This window comes from Schistocerca serialis, chromosome 10 (genome assembly GCF_023864345.2).
Source record: "Schistocerca serialis cubense isolate TAMUIC-IGC-003099 chromosome 10, iqSchSeri2.2, whole genome shotgun sequence".
NCBI lineage: Eukaryota > Metazoa > Arthropoda > Insecta > Orthoptera > Acrididae > Schistocerca > Schistocerca serialis.
Window position 1 is genome coordinate 86,464,345 of NC_064647.1, and position 17,526 is coordinate 86,481,870.

The 17,526-nt window shown below is 43.5% G+C and overlaps 1 protein-coding gene and 1 long non-coding RNA gene across 4 annotated transcripts in view; both read right to left on the minus strand.

The window, feature by feature from the left end:
* The window catches only part of LOC126424544 (uncharacterized), a 227,052-nt gene that overhangs the window by 87,280 nt on the left and 122,246 nt on the right, over positions 1 to 17,526 (minus strand). The window lies entirely within an intron of this gene.
* The window catches only part of LOC126424543 (cytochrome P450 4g15-like), a 176,315-nt gene that overhangs the window by 87,280 nt on the left and 71,509 nt on the right, over positions 1 to 17,526 (minus strand). For all 3 annotated transcript variants that reach the window (XM_050087286.1, XM_050087288.1, XM_050087287.1), the window contains exon 3: positions 14,293 to 14,494. In XM_050087286.1, coding sequence (XP_049943243.1) covers positions 14,293 to 14,494 — 202 coding nt within the window. The remainder of the gene's footprint in view (positions 1 to 14,292; positions 14,495 to 17,526) is intronic.

Below are 17,526 nucleotides of genomic sequence, written 5' to 3' on the forward strand. Positions count from 1 at the left end.
TGTTTCAATTACGTAGGCAATCTGGCATGGTTGCCATATGTTATTGATGAAATTAATGTACGGGGTTCCAAGATCGCGCCTCTAAAATTCTTTGAATTTCCTGTACAGATGTGCATTTGATTGCATTGGCGGAAAGAGCAACACGCAGGCGCCACGAGTTCCTCAAACGTAAATGCTACATGACTCAGCTGGTATTTCCAGACTTTACACCCCAGCGCCAATCAGCGCGTTTTTCCTACGTATTAATTTCGACCACTCCATACTCTGTTGCACGTCTTTTATAAGGAAATACTTCTTTGTAAAACATTGTAAAATGATTTCCATGTTTACTGATGAAAATGTTTTGAATGATGTAAAGATGAAAACTGTAGTTGTAAACAAAACAAAATGCAGCGTGAAATTCGAAATTTGTGCTAAGTTCCTATGGAACAAAACTGCTAAGGTCGTCGGTCCCTAGGCTGACACAATACTTAATCCAACTTAAACTAACTTCCGCTAAGGACAACACAGGCATCCTTGCCCGAGGGAGGACCCTCCGACGGGAGTAGTCGCGCAAACTGTGGCATAGGGACTGATGACCTTAGCAATTAAATCCCATAAGATTTCACACACATTTGAACATTTTTGAACTGTGGCAAGACTCCTGTGAGCGCGCGGCTACCCCGCGTGGCAATGCAGCGGCTACCACGCATCCAGCGACGTGTAACGGTTTAGTCCACTTGGTTACCAAAGTTTTCCCGTGTTAGCAGTTTGCACTTGTTTTGTGACTGAGAATTTTGACGTGACACAAGGTAGCAAAAGAACAGTTTTATGTGATTAACACAAACTGGTAACTAGAAAGCCATAGTCTAGTCGTTCTACTATGTCTCTTAGCAATGGTGAAATTTAACATACTTTCATTTCTTCTGATGCCAGATTTCGTTGTGTTTTATAGCATTTCAAAATGACGGAATGTCGAAACGCGTAAGGTGTTTTTCGAAATAGTAAAAGTGTGGTCAAGACATAAAAAAGTTGTAAAAGTGCATCAAAGTGGCCGCTTCGTGTCACAGCGTTTTTATGCAGACAGCAACTGCTGCCTGCCCTAGCAGTGGGCAGGATCGCTACATGCCGTGCGTGGGACTGAGCCACGCCTCACAGCCGGCTACAGAGCTCTCGTCGACAGCACACTCACACAGGGCAAGTTCACTCCTGCGCGGAAATGCAAACACCTTTAGGGGCAAGGTCCCTTTATTGATAAGTGAGGTAACAGCTGGCGCACCACATATAAAATGCTTCGATTCTCTTTCTTCGCGGTTTTCTCACCGTCCATGTTTCACTGCCATACAATGTTGTGCTCCAAACGTACATTCTCAGAAATTTCTTCCTCAGGTTAAGGCCTTTCGTCAGTACTAGTCTGCTTTTTATGTCCTCCTTGTTCCGTCGGTCAAGGGTTACCTTGCTGCCTAGGCAGCAGAATTCCATAACTTCATCTACTTCGTCATCATAAGTCCTAATAGTAATTTTCTCGTTGTTATCATTCCTGCTACTTGTCATTCCTTTCGTCTTTCTTCGATTTACTCTCAGTCCATGTTCTGTACTCATTAGACCGTTCATTTCATTGAACACATGCTATAATTTTTCATGGCTTTCATACAGGATTGCAATGTCATCTACGAATATTAACTATGATATCCTTTCACCTCGAATTTAATTCTACTCTTGAGCTTTTCATTCATTTCCAACGTTGTTTCTTCGACGCATAGACTTAAAAATTGGGGCGAAAGATTGCGTCCCTGTCTTATACGCTTTGTAATCCGACCACGTCGTTCTTGGTCTACCAATACTATTTCGCAGGAACTATACACTTAAATTTCACTACAAGCCAAACTACTTCTGACAGCAATCAATACTCCACCACCAATTTATTTAATCTATCTCTTCTGAACACTGTTAGATCGTTAGAAAAAAATTCTGCTGAACTTATTTCCGTCTTTAGCCACCTTTCTGTAACTATAACTATTTGAGCTTAAGTGCTTTCTATTAGGGCTAGGAGCCCTGGTTCTTTCTGAACACACCTACGACAATTTACAACTACAATACCCGTCGTTTCTACAACTACCTTACTGTGTTTTACCTGCCCCCTTTTAGACGGACGCCCTTCCTGTGGTTCCCTGAAGCCTTCTAACCTGAAAGATCGCCCCCGCTACCCGTGCAGCCGCCTCCTGTGTGTAGTGCTGGTAACACTGCCCTGCCGTAAACTGTCAGGTTGCGTAGGCAGCTGTATGGCTCCAGTTGACTGCAGTGAGACAACAACGGTTCAAATGCATTCCAGAGATGTTGCAGGGTTCAGGGAAGCGATTTTAAAATTTTCCCGGTGAACTGAATGTTCAAACAAATTTAGGAGTTACAGCCAGTAATCGTTGAATACACCCCACGGTATTTCAAATGGACACAAAATTCCCCATAGCTATCCATACAAATTTCTCGTACGTATGTTACCGCTAAATTTAAAAAAAATCTATTATGCCTTAAAGAACGTGCTACCTCTCTCCCTCGTTTGTACATTAAGCACAATATCAAATCTACCTCAGTGAGCTGATATTTCTAGTTCTGCAAGTACATCAACCTTTCTTCCTTTCTTCGCTACGCGCGCGACCTTTAAATCTTCTTCAGTGCTTTGTTTGTGTGTGTTTGTCTACCGCAGACATACCGTAACTGTCCAGTCTTGAAGCGTCACTGTGCTCTTAGCACATTGTTGGAAATTATCACCCTGTCTGTCCTACGTTCCTCACGTCGCTTGATTCACGCTGTTTTTCATTTCATACAACACTCTTTATTCCAGTTCATTTTTCCCGCTCCTGAATTAATGCCTAAAACTATGGAAGACGTGCACTTCATTCACCATTCAGTGCTAGTATTTCATATTTATAATCCCAGCATTCTGGTATTCGGTAATATAATAATTCTGGTCCTGTTAATAATTTCTATGGGTTGCCTAATTTATTGGACGATGTTATCAGTTTGTCTCACACTGATCTGTGAGAGGAGCTCGGTGCTAGGAATATTCTTTATTTATGGGCGAGGGCAGCAGTCTTCCTAGCAGCCATGATGGCTCCCCGTTTCCCATCCTTTTTCTGTTCGCCAAGGTAGCAGGTGGTATCGTTTGAACTTACAGTAGTCGCCAAAGTTTCTCCTGTTCTCAGTTCCCCAACCTGGCTAGCCAACCTTCTATCTGCTAACGTCGCGAGGTCGCCTCCCTGTGAGATTCCGGCCCTCTGATTGGCCAGTTCAGATGCGCGCTCGATTATCGCGGGTGGGCGCCAAACGCCAGAGGCCAGAGGAAACCATATACACTCCTGGAAATGGAAAAAAGAACACATTGACACCGGTGTGTCAGACCCACCATACTTGCTCCGGACACTGCGAGAGGGCTGTACAAGCAATGATCACACGCACGGCACAGCGGACACACCAGGAACCGCGGTGTTGGCCGTCGAATGGCGCTAGCTGCGCAGCATTTGTGCACCGCCGCAGTCAGTGTCAGCCAGTTTGCCGTGGCATACGGAGCTCCATCGCAGTCTTTAACACTGGTAGCATGCTGCGACAGCGTGGACGTGAACCGTATGTGCAGCTGACGGACTTTGAGCGAGGGCGTATAGTGGGCATGCGGGAGGCCGGGTGGACGTACCGCCGAATTGCTCAACACGTGGGGCGTGAGGTCTCCACAGTACATCGATGTTGTCGCCAGTGGTCGGCGGAAGGTGCACGTGCCCGTCGACCTGGGACCGGACCGCAGCGACGCACGGATGCACGCCAAGACCGTAGGATCCTACGCAGTGCCTTAGGGGACCGCACCGTCACTTCCCAGCAAATTAGGGACACTGTTGCTCCTGGGGTATCGGCGAGGACCATTCGCAACCGTCTCCATGAAGCTGGGCTACGGTCCCGCACACCGTTAGGCCGTCTTCCGCTCACTCCCCAACATCGTGCAGCCCGCCTCCAGTGGTGTCGCGACAGGCGTGAATGGAGGGACGAATGGAGACGTGTCGTCTTCAGCGATGAGAGTCGCTTCTGCCTTGATGCCAATGATGGTCGTATGCGTGTTTGGCGCCGTGCAGGTGAGCGCCACAATCAGGACTGCATACGACCGAGGTACACAGGGCCAACACCCGGCATCATGGTGTGGGGAGCGATCTCCTACACTGGCCGTACACCACTGGTGATCGTCGAGGGGACACTGAATAGTGCACGGTACATCCAAACCGTCATCGAACCCATCGTTCTACCATTCCTAGACCGGCAAGGGAACTTGCTGTTCCAACAGGACAATGCACGTCCGCATGTATCCCGTGCCACCCAACGTGCTCTAGAAGGTGTACGTCAACTACCCTGGCCAGCAAGATCTCCGGATCCGTCCCCCATTGAGCATGTTTGGGACTGGATGAAGCGTCGTCTCACGCGGTCTGCACGTCCAGCACGAACGCTGGTCCAACTGAGGCGCCAGGTGGAAATGGCATGGCAAGCCGTTCCACAGGACTACATCCAGCATCTCTACGATCGTCTCCATGGGAGAATAGCAGCCTGCATTGCTGCGAAATGTGGATATACACTGTACTAGTGCCGACATTGTGCATGCTCTGTTGTCTGTGTCTATGTGCCTGTGGTTCTGTCAGTGTGATCATGTGATGTATCTGACCCCAGGAATGTGTCAATAAAGTTTCCCCTTCCTGGGACAATGAATTCACGGTGTTCTTATTTCAATTTCCAGGAGTGTAGGTTCAAATGGTTCAAATGGCTCTGAGCACTATGGGACTCAACATCTGTGGTCATAAGTCCCCTAGAACTTAGAACTAATTAAACGTAACTAACCTAAGGACAGCACACACATCCATGCCAGAGGCAGGATTCGAACCTGCGACCGTAGCAGTCGCGCGGTTCCTGACTGAGCGCCTAGAACCGCTAGACCACCACGGCCGGCTATATAGGTCATTTTACTGATGTGCATCCCTTAAATTACGGTTTACGCAATTTTTCCGGTTATTAAGACTGTAGGTTTTCCTTGTACGGTTAGGCATAATATGCGCGATGTGGTGGTTAGTCACAGTAGCTTGCAGTTCGGTACTAAACTGTATGCTTTCATGCTCACTTTTCCACTTCGACTGGCAGTAGCTCTTTCAGTTCTCTAGTGCAAAATTTAGAATTTAGGTCATCCTATCTTGGAAACCTGTGCCCTTTGTCCTACGCCACCGGCCGGAGTGGCCGTGCGGTTCTAGGCGCTACAGTCTGGAGCCGAGCGACCGCTACGGTCGCAGGTTCGAATCCTGCCTCGGGCATGCATGTGTGTGATGTCCTTAGGTTAGTTAGGTTTAAGTAGTTCTAAGTTCTAGGGGACTGATGACCTCAGAAGTTAAGTCCCGTAGTGCTCAGAGCCATTTGAACCATTTGTCTTACGCCACGTGGTGAGTGTCTTGCGCCCCTTCATGTTTCGTTAACGTAGTCGGACCGCGAGCCTAAGTTATTTAGTATCGCCTGTATGAATCGTTTCGCGTCTAGCTGGTTTTATTCCTTTAGTACAGTCTTTGGCTGGTTCATGGCGGTGGTAGTTGCATGCCTGCAACCCCTTCCTTTAGTAAATTGAACACCATTTGATAATACGGCGACCGTTCCTAAAATTCCTTTTCTCCTGCTATCGTGGCTTATTATGAACGTACGTTGGGGCAGGCTGCTGAACTCAATTCTTTCTTCCCCCACCCCCATTTGATTGTACAATTGTTCAATATTCAAGTGTTAAATAAATGAGTCCTTTAATCTTTACATTCTCCCTTTCAGTACGTGAAATAACCTTTAGTATCGCAGTAGAATAATGCAGAACTATAACGGTTGCTATAAGGTCGTTCAGGTCTCCCGCCTATAATGATAGGATAGAGATTCAATATCGCGCGCCTGGCACGACCGTTGTACGCATGGCACCGATAATAGTAATAATAATTTTCAGTCATCCCCGTTGATAAACTGGGAAGTGTTCACGGCTCAGTGTGAGTACGTGAGCACTAAATCCACTTGATGTGGTGGAAGTAGTGGCCTTGCTTTGCCTTGCCGTGCTGGTTTGGAAAAAAATATAAAAATTACAGCCCCTAAAGCAAGGGATAGTAACCAGAAAAAAGAACACGAGCCACCGCTTTTAACTATATCTAACGAACTTTTGCACTTGGAATTCGAAATGGACATTAAAAAATTAAAAAAAGACAATCACTGAACAACGTCCTCAAGCGTTCGTGTATTCGAGGAAGTGTTATAATATGAACCCCACTACACCTAAATTAACATCAAAATTAAAAGTTCACAAAGAGAATCACCCAATTAGATTAGTCATTAATGCGGGAGGGAGTCCTGTTTACAAATTGACGAGGTTGCTCAACCAGTTCCTTATGTGTTTAGCAATAACTACTAGGGGTGTAACAATGTAGCCTAGATTAACGAAATCAAGATAAACCGACCACTGAATTCTCCCGACTAGTCTGCCTGCTACGGTACATGATCATCGTCGTTATCTTCACATCCGCAACCTCCAGACCTTAAGTTAGATTATATTAGACATAAATATTAAATGACCATGTATCATAGTTGACTTGTTATAATGCTGGGAGATGAGGTTTCCTGTTGAATTTCGAGAAGACACACATCGCTTACTTTCTTTTTTCTGCGTTTCCGCCATTGCTCAAATGGTTCAAATGGCTCTGAGCACTATCGGACTTAACATCTGAGGTCATCAGTCCCCTATAACTTAGAACTACTTAAACCTAACTAATCTAAGGACATCAGACACATCCATGTGCGAGGCAAGATTCGAACCTGTGACTGTAGCGGTCTCGCGGTTCCAGACTGAAGCGCCTAGAACCACTCGGCCATAGCGGCCGCCCCCGCCTTTGTGCATATTTGATTTTTATTTGTATTGTACCGTCTTCGTACAGAACACATTTCCTGTGGTTATATGTGATTTTTGTTTTGTAATAAAACTGTATTACCTGGAAAAAGATATTTACACCCCTACAACTAAGCAAAATAACACGCAGTTTTCGAAATAATCCCCCTTATTTCAGTCAACTAACCACAAATTCACAAACAGAATGGTCTTTGAGGACTTCCAGATCTACTAAATTATGGCGTAAAGCTGTCACACATGTCTGACACGAATCTTTATTCCATCACTATAATCTATAAAAGAATTATCACAAATTTGGAACCACTTATGCGACTGATGGGAATATTTTTAATTAATAGATAAATACTCTGGTTGTGTTCTAGTATTTATTTTGCTATTTTAGGTAACAAACGGAAGAAGCAATGTCGATTATAGTCAATCGAGCCGGCCGAAAATTTGACGCCAGTCAGCCAGTGTACTCTTTTGTGGTACGCTGCGTAAACCTTAGGTTGTATATAAAATTGCGCAGTACAGAATTAAAGATTTCAGCAAGATCTAGATTAAAAAATGTCGAAAAACAGCTTGAATCTCTAAAACGCAACAAAGCTCCACGGCCCGACGGAGTTTCTGTCACGTAATTTGCTTCCGAATAAGCTCCATTCTTGACCGTAATTTACCGCGTGTCTCTCGAACAAGGAGTGAATGGAAAAGGGCACAAGTCACAAGGACATTCAAAAAGGGAAGCAGAACCGACCCACAGACATTTCGCCCAGTAATATGGAGCAAATGTGCGGGGTCGCTATCAGGCTGGACTAACGGGAGTCATATAGCAAACACAAAGAAGGCCAGCACGAATCGTAACAGGCTTGTTTAACTGGCGAGAGAGCGTCAGTGACATGTTGAGAAGTCAGAATTGGCAAACACCCGAAGAAAGACGTATATCACGCCAGAACCACCTTGAAAAATTCCAGAGGCAAAATCGTGGCAGAAGCGATGCATATTCTTCTTTTCCTTCTCCACCCTATGTATATATCTCGCGAAGACAAAATTAGGTAAGTAAGAGACTAAGAACTCGCACAGAGGCAGTCATTCTGGAATAGGAAGAAACCTTAACGTATGGTACCCTAAAGTACCCTCTGCCAAACACAGCACGGTGACTCGCAGAGTACGGATGTAGATGTACATAGTATTAAACCTTTGATGTGCATTTAGGCCAAAAGACTAGTAGCAGAGTGAGCAGCCAAACATTCATTTATACCAACCGGTGCTTGTGCATACTAACCTGTGGCAGGCCATGTAAGTTTGTGAGGCAGGAGGGTTAAACACACATCATTTATGTCTTTGGTGCAATGTATTCATTTCAGGTTCCACATCAGATGAGCATAATGAGATTGAGGACTCAGCACCGCCAATGCCTGCCACTTCGAATGGTCCAGGTGATCAGATGAGCTGCGCTTCAGCTTCGTTACCTGCAGATAACACTTACGTTCCAGGGGGTACATTCCGAAAACGACATCGGTCTGCATATTGGGACTAAACCATCTGACAGTGTGCTTGCCACCGTACCACAAAAGCTCTGGGATCCTCCTGTTGAATACAGCTACCCACATTCTACTCATAATAACGGTGGGAAGACTGAAAGAAGGTTTCTGAAAAAAGAGCCCTTAGATAAATATAAGCCATGGTTAGTTTTGTCTCCATCCAAAGAAGGTCTATTTTGCAAAGTGTGTCCTTTCTTTGCGCCTACTTTTAAGGGTGAGTATCATGTGGAAATGAAGTTAAACACAATAGTGACTAGACCTCAGATAAAATCTGCTAAGTTATTAGGTAAAGATGGTGACCTGGAAAATCACAGTAGAGCATTATGTCATCAGCAAGCTTTAGGACGTGCCAAAGACTTTTTGGTTTCTCACCAAAAACCAAATAAATCGGTGGAAAATCAAGTTGACAGCTACCGACTAAAGAGAATGAAAAAAAAAAAGAAAACTGTTTTCCTTTTCAAAACGTAATATTTCTTGGATGGCAGAATACACCTTTTAGAGGACATTGAGATGAGGACTGTTTCTTCTAATGATCCTGAACTATCAAATAAAGGCAACTTTAAAGAGTTGATGAAATTTCGCGCTGAAGAATGCGAGGGAATTGAATTAGAAGCACAGTATAACTCTGGTAATGAAAGACGCACATTTTTAAGTATAACTGTTCAAAATGAGTTGATTGAAAGCTGTGGCAAAGAAATTATTTCTCAGATAGTAAACAGAATCGAAGATCACAAATTCTACAGTATTGGGTGTGATGAGACAACTGAAATCAGCCACAAAACTCAGGTGTCAATTTTTTTAAAGATATGTTTATAAAGATGTGATCAGAGAAGATTTCATGTGTTTCATCAATCCACGTGAGCCGCAGACAAACCTGTGGAAACAAAACTTCAACGCTGGATCCAAACTAAAGAAAAACGAAGATTTCTTTTCAACATCTGACGATGAAAATGATCAACTTGAGCCTTTTGAAGATGGCTGTGATTCTAATAAATGTAATAAAGGTAGAGCAGATGAAGAGGCATAAGATCCCAAAATGACTGGAATACAGTTAGGTACAACTGTGATAAACACTATGAGACATCTTAATCTCGACCTTAGTAAATGTATTGGTATTGCAACCGATGGCTGCTCTGTCATGAGTTCCGAGATGTTGGAGCAGTTGCCACAATAAAGAAAGAATGTATTAATGCTGACAGAGCCCAATGTTTCAACCATTCTTCGCATTTATCTATTTCTAAGTGTGCAACAAGTGAGAAACTCAATTGATATCGTTAAGGAGGTTGTTTCATTTTTTACAGCCCCTCCAAAAAGAAATACTGTACACGTTAAGCATACAGGCAGTCAGCTTGTCTCCATGTGTGAAACAAGATGGGTAGAAAGGAAGTTACCTGTAGAGCCGTTTCTTAAAAAATTGAAAAATTCGTGTTGTGCCTTGAGGAAATTTCACAATGGTCACATTTTTCAAGTGACACCTCTAGTGTAACAGCTACGACGCTTTTATATGCTATCAGTAATGAAGAATTTATCTTAACTCTAGTGTGTCTTGCTGATGTGCTCCGTCAAAAATTGCCTCTCAGTAGATTTTTTTCCAAAAAGAAACTATTGACGTTACAGAAGCAACTAATACCGTAAACGACACTTTATCAGTCTTAAAAACAAAGCGAGATAACGCAGTTGCAGAGTTCAGTTTCCTTTATGATGAAGCGAAGAGAACCGCAGATGTTGTTGGAAGCACCATCTGAACACCCAGAATTACATCTCACCAAATTAACAGATCTAATGCTGCTCCATCGAATCCACAAAGTTATTTTAGGGTTAATGTCTTCATTCCCATTCTCGACACAATTAGCAACGATCTTGGAAGCAGATTCTCTAAAATCTTCCTAATTCTCTTCAACCTGAACACTCTTCTACCAAAAGTCTGTTCTTCGTCGACAAGATCCGTGGAGTCAGTGATTAGTGATACCGAAACAGTGGTTAGAAGGAATGAGATTTTAAGTCTGAAGAGGAGTGTGCGCTGATATGAAACTTCCTGGCAGATTAAAACTGTTCGAGTCTCGGTATGGCACAAAGTTTTAATCTGGCAGGAAGTATATCAGCGCACACTCCCCTGCAGAGTGAAAATCTCATTCTGGAAATATCCCCCAGGCTATGGCTAAGCCATGTCTCCGCAGTATCCTTTCTTTCAGGAGTGCTAGTTCTGCCAGGTTCGCAGGAGAACTTCTGTAAAGTTTGGAAGGCAGGAGACGAGGTACTGGCACAAGTGAAGCTGTGAGGATGGGGCATGAGCCGTGCTTGGGTATCTCAGATGGTAGAGCACTTGCCCGTGGAAGGCAAAGGTCCCGAGCTCGAGTCTCGGTAGCGCACACAATTTTAATCTGGCAGGAAGTTTCAGTGGCTAGAAAGTATTATAAACTGTTTTGAATGGATGAAAGTGACTGCATCTCCAATTTGGGGGCAGAAGTCAAGTTGTGGGTGACAAAATGGAATCTTTAATGTCGATCCTTTCTTGTCTTCCTGTCTCAACTGCAACAGCCGAAAGATCTTTCTCTACAATGAAATTGATTAAGACTTGGTTATGAAATCTTTGTGGGTAAAACCATTTAACTGGGCATGCTTTATCGTAAGTACGTAGGGACATTGTTATTAACAAAAAATATTAGTTAAATTTATTGCAAAGGGTGAAATGAGGAGAAGATGTATGCTTTCCGAGGTCTAGATGTTGTTAATCCAGCTGATGGGAAAAGATAGAGTAATTAATAATTACGAAAATATATTAGTTTTTGCGCTTTTATAAGAACTGTAAAGACAACAGACCACCTGCTAATGTGCATAAAACGGATCAAATATGTACTTTACAAATAGAGAGCCAATACAAAAAGTGTTAACGTAACTTCTACTAAAATTTAAATCACTCACTACACAGAAATATATCATATTATATACAAAATTATTGTTTTATATCTCTTATATAAGTTTGTAATGACAATTGCTCATAGAATTTTTTTTTCAGAACTGGTATCATTCTAAACTGTTTAAAAATTGAAAACGTAAAAAGAACTATGGATTTATTTATGACTTTACTAATAGTGTTTTAAAATAAAGTATTTCAGTTTACAAAACGCTTATGTAACATGATACTTTCCTGTTAACAATTATGTAAATGTAAGTAACTATGAAACGACTTTGAAGGCCAGACGTCTGTATCGCCAAAATAAAGCAATCACCCCCCCCCCCCACCCACCGCATAAAATTTCTAAAATTCTCCACTGGACAGTACCCGAGACAGCTTGGCTGCAGTCCCACGTGAAACGGAAATCCAAAGACGTTCCAGCAAACGCGGAGAATACATAGAGCAATGTTTACAACAGGTTTACTCTTATGATGAACAGATTATACTAGGTAATATATCTGCACCTAACACAGCTGATGTCAAGATATAGGCAGTCTGCGAATTTATTTGAAATTACCTAGGTAGTACTTTAAATGAAGACAGTAGACGTTTAAGTTCACTCTAACATATTACGTAATATGAGTAATATTCGTTAAATAAATGCCGATTGAGACATGTCGCAAAGAAACTTTTGTCAAGCTGCGTCCTAAATACGAGACGTGTTTCGGCATTTAGATTACGTAACTATGGTGTGGAATGTCTACTAGTTCTTTATTCTCTTCCAACAGCAACAACAACAATAGATCGTGGTCACTAACTTGGGAGACATGCGTTAACTCGCGCGAACTGTTCACGACAGAGGTACACGCTGGTTGCACGTGGCGCAGTCGGGAATTGTGCTCAGATAAAACACTTTAACTTCTTGTTCCTCCATACTCTAGTCACGTGTGGCTTCACTACCAACTATAAAACCAGTCCCAATACTTAAGCTACGGTTAGTACACAGCAACGTATCAGTTAAAATGAGCCAAACGTAAAGAATCCAATGGCCACATTTCTCGCTGAAACCCTTCAAATGTTATTGTGCAGAGCTCTTGGTTCAAATGGCTCTGAGCACTATGGGACTCAACTTCTGAGGTCATCAGTCCCCTAGAACTTAGAACTACTTAAACCTAACTAACCCAAGGACGTCACACACATCCATGCCCGAGGCAGGATTCGAACCTGCGATCGTAGCGGTCTCGCGGTTCCAGACTGTAGCGCCTAAAACCGCACGGCCACTCCGGCCGGCCTGCAGGGTTCTAAGAAGTATCACAGTAAGAATGACCAATATCGTAAAAACATTTCTCATCATCGAGCCGTGATAGGAAACTGTAAGATATGAAAGGAACCATTATGTGTGCCAGTTAGTTTCCTCAGACTCGAATGAGAGATATTGTATACATTAGTGAAGAAAGCGCGCAAATGCGAAGCATGTCTTTTTTAATATCTTAAAGGAAAAGAAGAACCTCAACTTCAGTGGTTGATGTAGCTTTGCTTCATTTACATACAGTATTTTTTACAGTTTAATGAGCTTTCATTGTTTACAGGAGGAAAACAGGAAAACTATTTTTTTCATGTACTGCTGCTGACACCCTGTGTGGTCTTTTCTGTAATTTTAACTTTAGCATTACATCAAACAACTGTTTACACGTAGTTAAGCCCAGCAGCTAAACTGTGAAATCAATAAAATAAACAAAACACATGCTGTCGCCTTTGGCTTCAGACATAGCTATTAACTAAAATTGTAATACAGCAATTGCACGTTGTTAATCAGTTTGTTACTGGTTCCAAAATATTTTGTCTGTTAACATATTGCTTCCTGCAAGGTATCTTGCACCGTTACTTTTTAAACACATGGGCGTCAGGACAACCAAATAAATATAATATCAAGCAGTATGTTGTTTCTAGCTATGTACACCGTTTTTTATTGTTTATTTTTGCTGTCAATGGTTTCGATATCCGAAGATGTACGTAATTAAGTTGCGCCCCACTTCGCGAGGTATGAAATGACGAGTGACGTTGCAACCTCTGGAGCTGTATTCAGTGTGGCAACTACTCTTTCTTGAATATTATGTTATTCGCCCCTTGATGTTATTGATGGAACGATATGACTTATGGTCCGCTCTAATACAGTAATTTCTTGAAATTCAATGTATGTTGAACAGTGAATTGGAAGATGTGCGAGTGGGTCGGAGATTAAAAGCTCATATCCTCTGTGTTCATTCGTATGAGATCGCACTCTGTTTATATTCAAGCAAACGAGAAAAAGTTTATTATTGACAACATTTATATCGAGGACTTACCAAACCGTATCTTTCTTTTCTCTAAGTAAGTGTAGCGCAACGTAAAAATCGCTGTGTAGCAGTTACTTTTAAAAATTACAACTCGACCTCCGACAATTTCCTCTCACTGTACATCACTTTTCACTCCAATAATTAATTCTTAGTGTATTGTAACGTAACATTTTGCGTTTCTCGCCCAACTAGTTCAACGAATGCCATTACTTGTCCTTTTCCATTCAGTAGTCTTTCAACTGTCTTTGTCTTCCTCTGATTTCACCTTGTAGCTACATCTCCGGGTATTGTACTCATGCAAAAGAAACTATAGAGGTACAGTATTTTATATATTAGTTTACAAACGTTACGTAGCACAGATTGCATAAATGAAAAGGAGGGAAAAAATCAAAGGTCATTCCGTCACACATTCACGACAGTTTTGCAGCTTTCCCTAGTACTGAAACCACGAACCGCCTCTGTCTCCGAGATAAATATCACAAAAAGCCTACAGTTTGCGCGGGATGACAGTGAAAGCCCCTTTATGTGCGACCGTAGCATGATGATGCTGCTTTATCATTTTCCACTATTGTATTTTAGCTAAGGTTTGTAAGTCTTGACATGTTGGTTTTGACTCACCTCAGAGTGAAACGTGGGGTTGATGAGTTTGCGATGTGTCTTCCACCGGCTACCATTGAGGGTGAGTAATCCGTCGCCGATGAAGGTCCGCATGGCGCTCGTGCTCATGGGATCTCGTTCTACCAACTTGGACGTCACCAGGATGTGTTGCACGTCGTCTGGGTGAGCGACCATTATCACCAGCTTCGGGCCCGCGTAGAACCTGCGACCAAGACCACAGCACCCAGACATTTTATTTGCTGGCATGGCGGGAAAACAGCTGTATGTACACTGAAGACTGCAGAAACTGCGACACTCACTGGAACAAAACGTCACAGAAAAGCTGAAGCACACAAGAAGAAGCTTTACTGTACTGCTCTAGAGACGTCCACTACTCCGTCCAAACAGGCCTCGAAAGGCCCGGGTGTACCGACCGACCACCCTGCTTGCCAAGAGGGGTCACCAGACCCGTACCATAACCTACCTAAGTGCTGGCCAAGCACGGCGCTTAACTTCGCTGATCTGACAGGAATCAGTGTTAGCGCTGTGGCAAGGCCGTTGGCAGATACATCTAATACTCATAGATAAACTAAGGGTTTATGAATTTGATGGTATAGCTAACCAATGAATAACGTGTTTAATGAAAAGCAAGCATAAACTTGTACATGGTAATTAAAGAATTAAGGCTTTCACGACCGGATGACGTAGCTGCTCGTAAACCTTTCCGGATGCGAGGTCGTGGTCCAAGAAACTCTTCTGTTCCTGACGTTTCGTCCAGGACTGCTTGGACATCCTCAGAGACGCCCCTCGGCTGAGTCTTACCGACTGACCGGTCCGAGCGACATATATACTGTAGGAAAGGGGGACATAGTCGAAATAACACGTCATGAGCAGAGATAGTCCTTGTCAAAGATAATACTTAACTATCGATTGTCATCTTGTCAACGATGAAATTGTATAGTGATTCTGCAGAGCTACTGTCCATATGTCGCTAAGTTTCATTTCCTCTTTCCTAATAAAATTATCCTGGTGCTTATGAATTTCAGTGGCTTCCCTACATAGTCTTGGGTAATAATTTGATGTTGTAGATAAAACTTCTGTTTCAGGAAACTTCACTTCGTGGTCTCCTGACTGAAGAGCATGCTCTGCTACAGCTGATTTCTGACTTTTTCGTAGACGGCAAAGAGCTCGGCGCCAGTCTCAGTTTCGGCTCCCATCTCCTCATTGCCACCTGGAACCCTCCCCCACTCCTCCCTCCCTGTCGTCGCTCGGTCATCTACACTGCCCAGTGATGAAGAGGAGGTTTTGCGGGGAGGGATGAGGTATCAGATATCGATACCACCCCACGAGCGTCGCCAAGTTGGCAACAGAACTGCAAGTTCCAATTAGACACTGACAGGGGACGCACGGGATGTGGCGGAGCCAATGGTGTGTGCCCATGGAGCCACGCCCCCAGCGGCTCTGTAGCACGGCTGGCGGCCACTCGCTCTCAGAGCCACTGCGCTGTGACACCACCGTTTGTGCTTAGCACAGGGAGCCTGACTCTTGTTGACATTGATATTTCTATCGCTGTTTAATGGTTTACCCCATTCGCTAATCATTTCCGCTCCCGTTCAGATTTCGTACGACGGCATTTGCTACACCACTCTGCAGCCCACCTCTCCTCACCGCTGACACAGGAACCGCTGGCTGCGCTGCGTGGAGCCTCTTGCCACATATCCACTATCTTCCGGGGTGTGTGCGATTAGGTCTGATAGAATGGGACTGATTGTGTTGAAGCCCAGAAAATTCATCTGCTGTAATGCATTCCTTAACTTATGTGCAAAGTTCAGCAACATGCGGGTGACCTGCTTCTGCTGCAGAGGGACACGGTTCAAGCCTCTGCGCCTCTTCAGACGTTTGGAGAGCTGGGCTGGGGTGATGCATCTGATAGCCATCATTCCGTGAAAAATATTCCAGGCAATGGTAGTGCAGACAGTGAAATAGACATTGTCGAATACTTACTGACTGCGTGTCAATCTTGCGAGGCTCTTCAGTGCGTTAGACAATTAACAGCTCTAGCTGTTGAACGGTTTTGCGTAAAAGCTCTTTGTACACGAGTCACAAGCGACTCCACCCAGTGCAGCCCACACAACAAGTGCCAGCAGTTTCTGAAAGGAAGAGATTTATGCAGTCTACCAGTAACACAATTAATGGTGAGAGGACAATATCTTTCTGGTCAGTCACAATAAATAAGCACTCATTTAATAATACTTGTTTTGTGAATGAAACCTCCTTTTCATGCTACAACTTAATTTGTTTTCCCAAGGCGCGTTTTACCTTTTTATTACTCTAAGGTATCTTCAGTGGGATTTAGAGTGATTTAGGTTTGTTATTTTTAGATCATCAAACAGTTCACGTCGCGTTTTTTATGTAAATAAGTAGTTTGTTCGCACCTTCGTCTCCTCTCAGCTGGTCTGCCACTTCATTTGCGAAATGTAAGCACAAATTAGTAATCCGAACTTTTCCTTCCCACTGTTCACCATGTTTCTCCTTCTTCTTTGTGCTGCACTATTACTCTTTTGCCTCTAGGTATAGCTATTAGTTCGAACACTGAGCTTTTGAAGATAGTAAACATTGTGACTTATTTATGTGTTTCCTCCAGTTTGGTTTGTTTACCTACATATTACCAATCCGACAAAGTATATGTCCCCCCGATAGCTGAATGGTCAGCGTGACGGGCTCTCGTCCTAAGGTGCTCGGGTTCGATTTCACACTGGGTCGGGGATTTTCTCCGCTCAGGGTCTTGTGTTGTCTTGGCCTATGGGGCACGGATTCGATTCCCGCCTCGGTCGGGGATTTTCTATGCTCAGGGACTTGGTGTTGTGTTGTCTTCATCATCATTTCATCCCCATCGGGCGCGCAGGTCGCCCAATGTGGCGCAAAATGTAATAAGACCTGCACCAAGGCGGCCGGACCTGCCCCGTAATGGGCCTCCCGGCCAATGACGCCAAACGCTCATTCCAGCAAAGTATATGTTGAAAACTACCTTTATGTCTATGTGTGTGGGGAGGTGGTGTATGGGGAGGACGGGGAATTGATAGTTTGGGTTGTAGAATGTTGAAAGTGAATGTAATAGCTAGTAGAGATTGGCTGAAAGCTTTGGAGATTGGCTAACTTGAGTTTTGGTTTAAATGTTCTGTGGAGGAGTTCATGGACAAGTGAGTGAAGAAGTGTTGGGTGGTATTATTATTATTATTATTATTATTATTATTA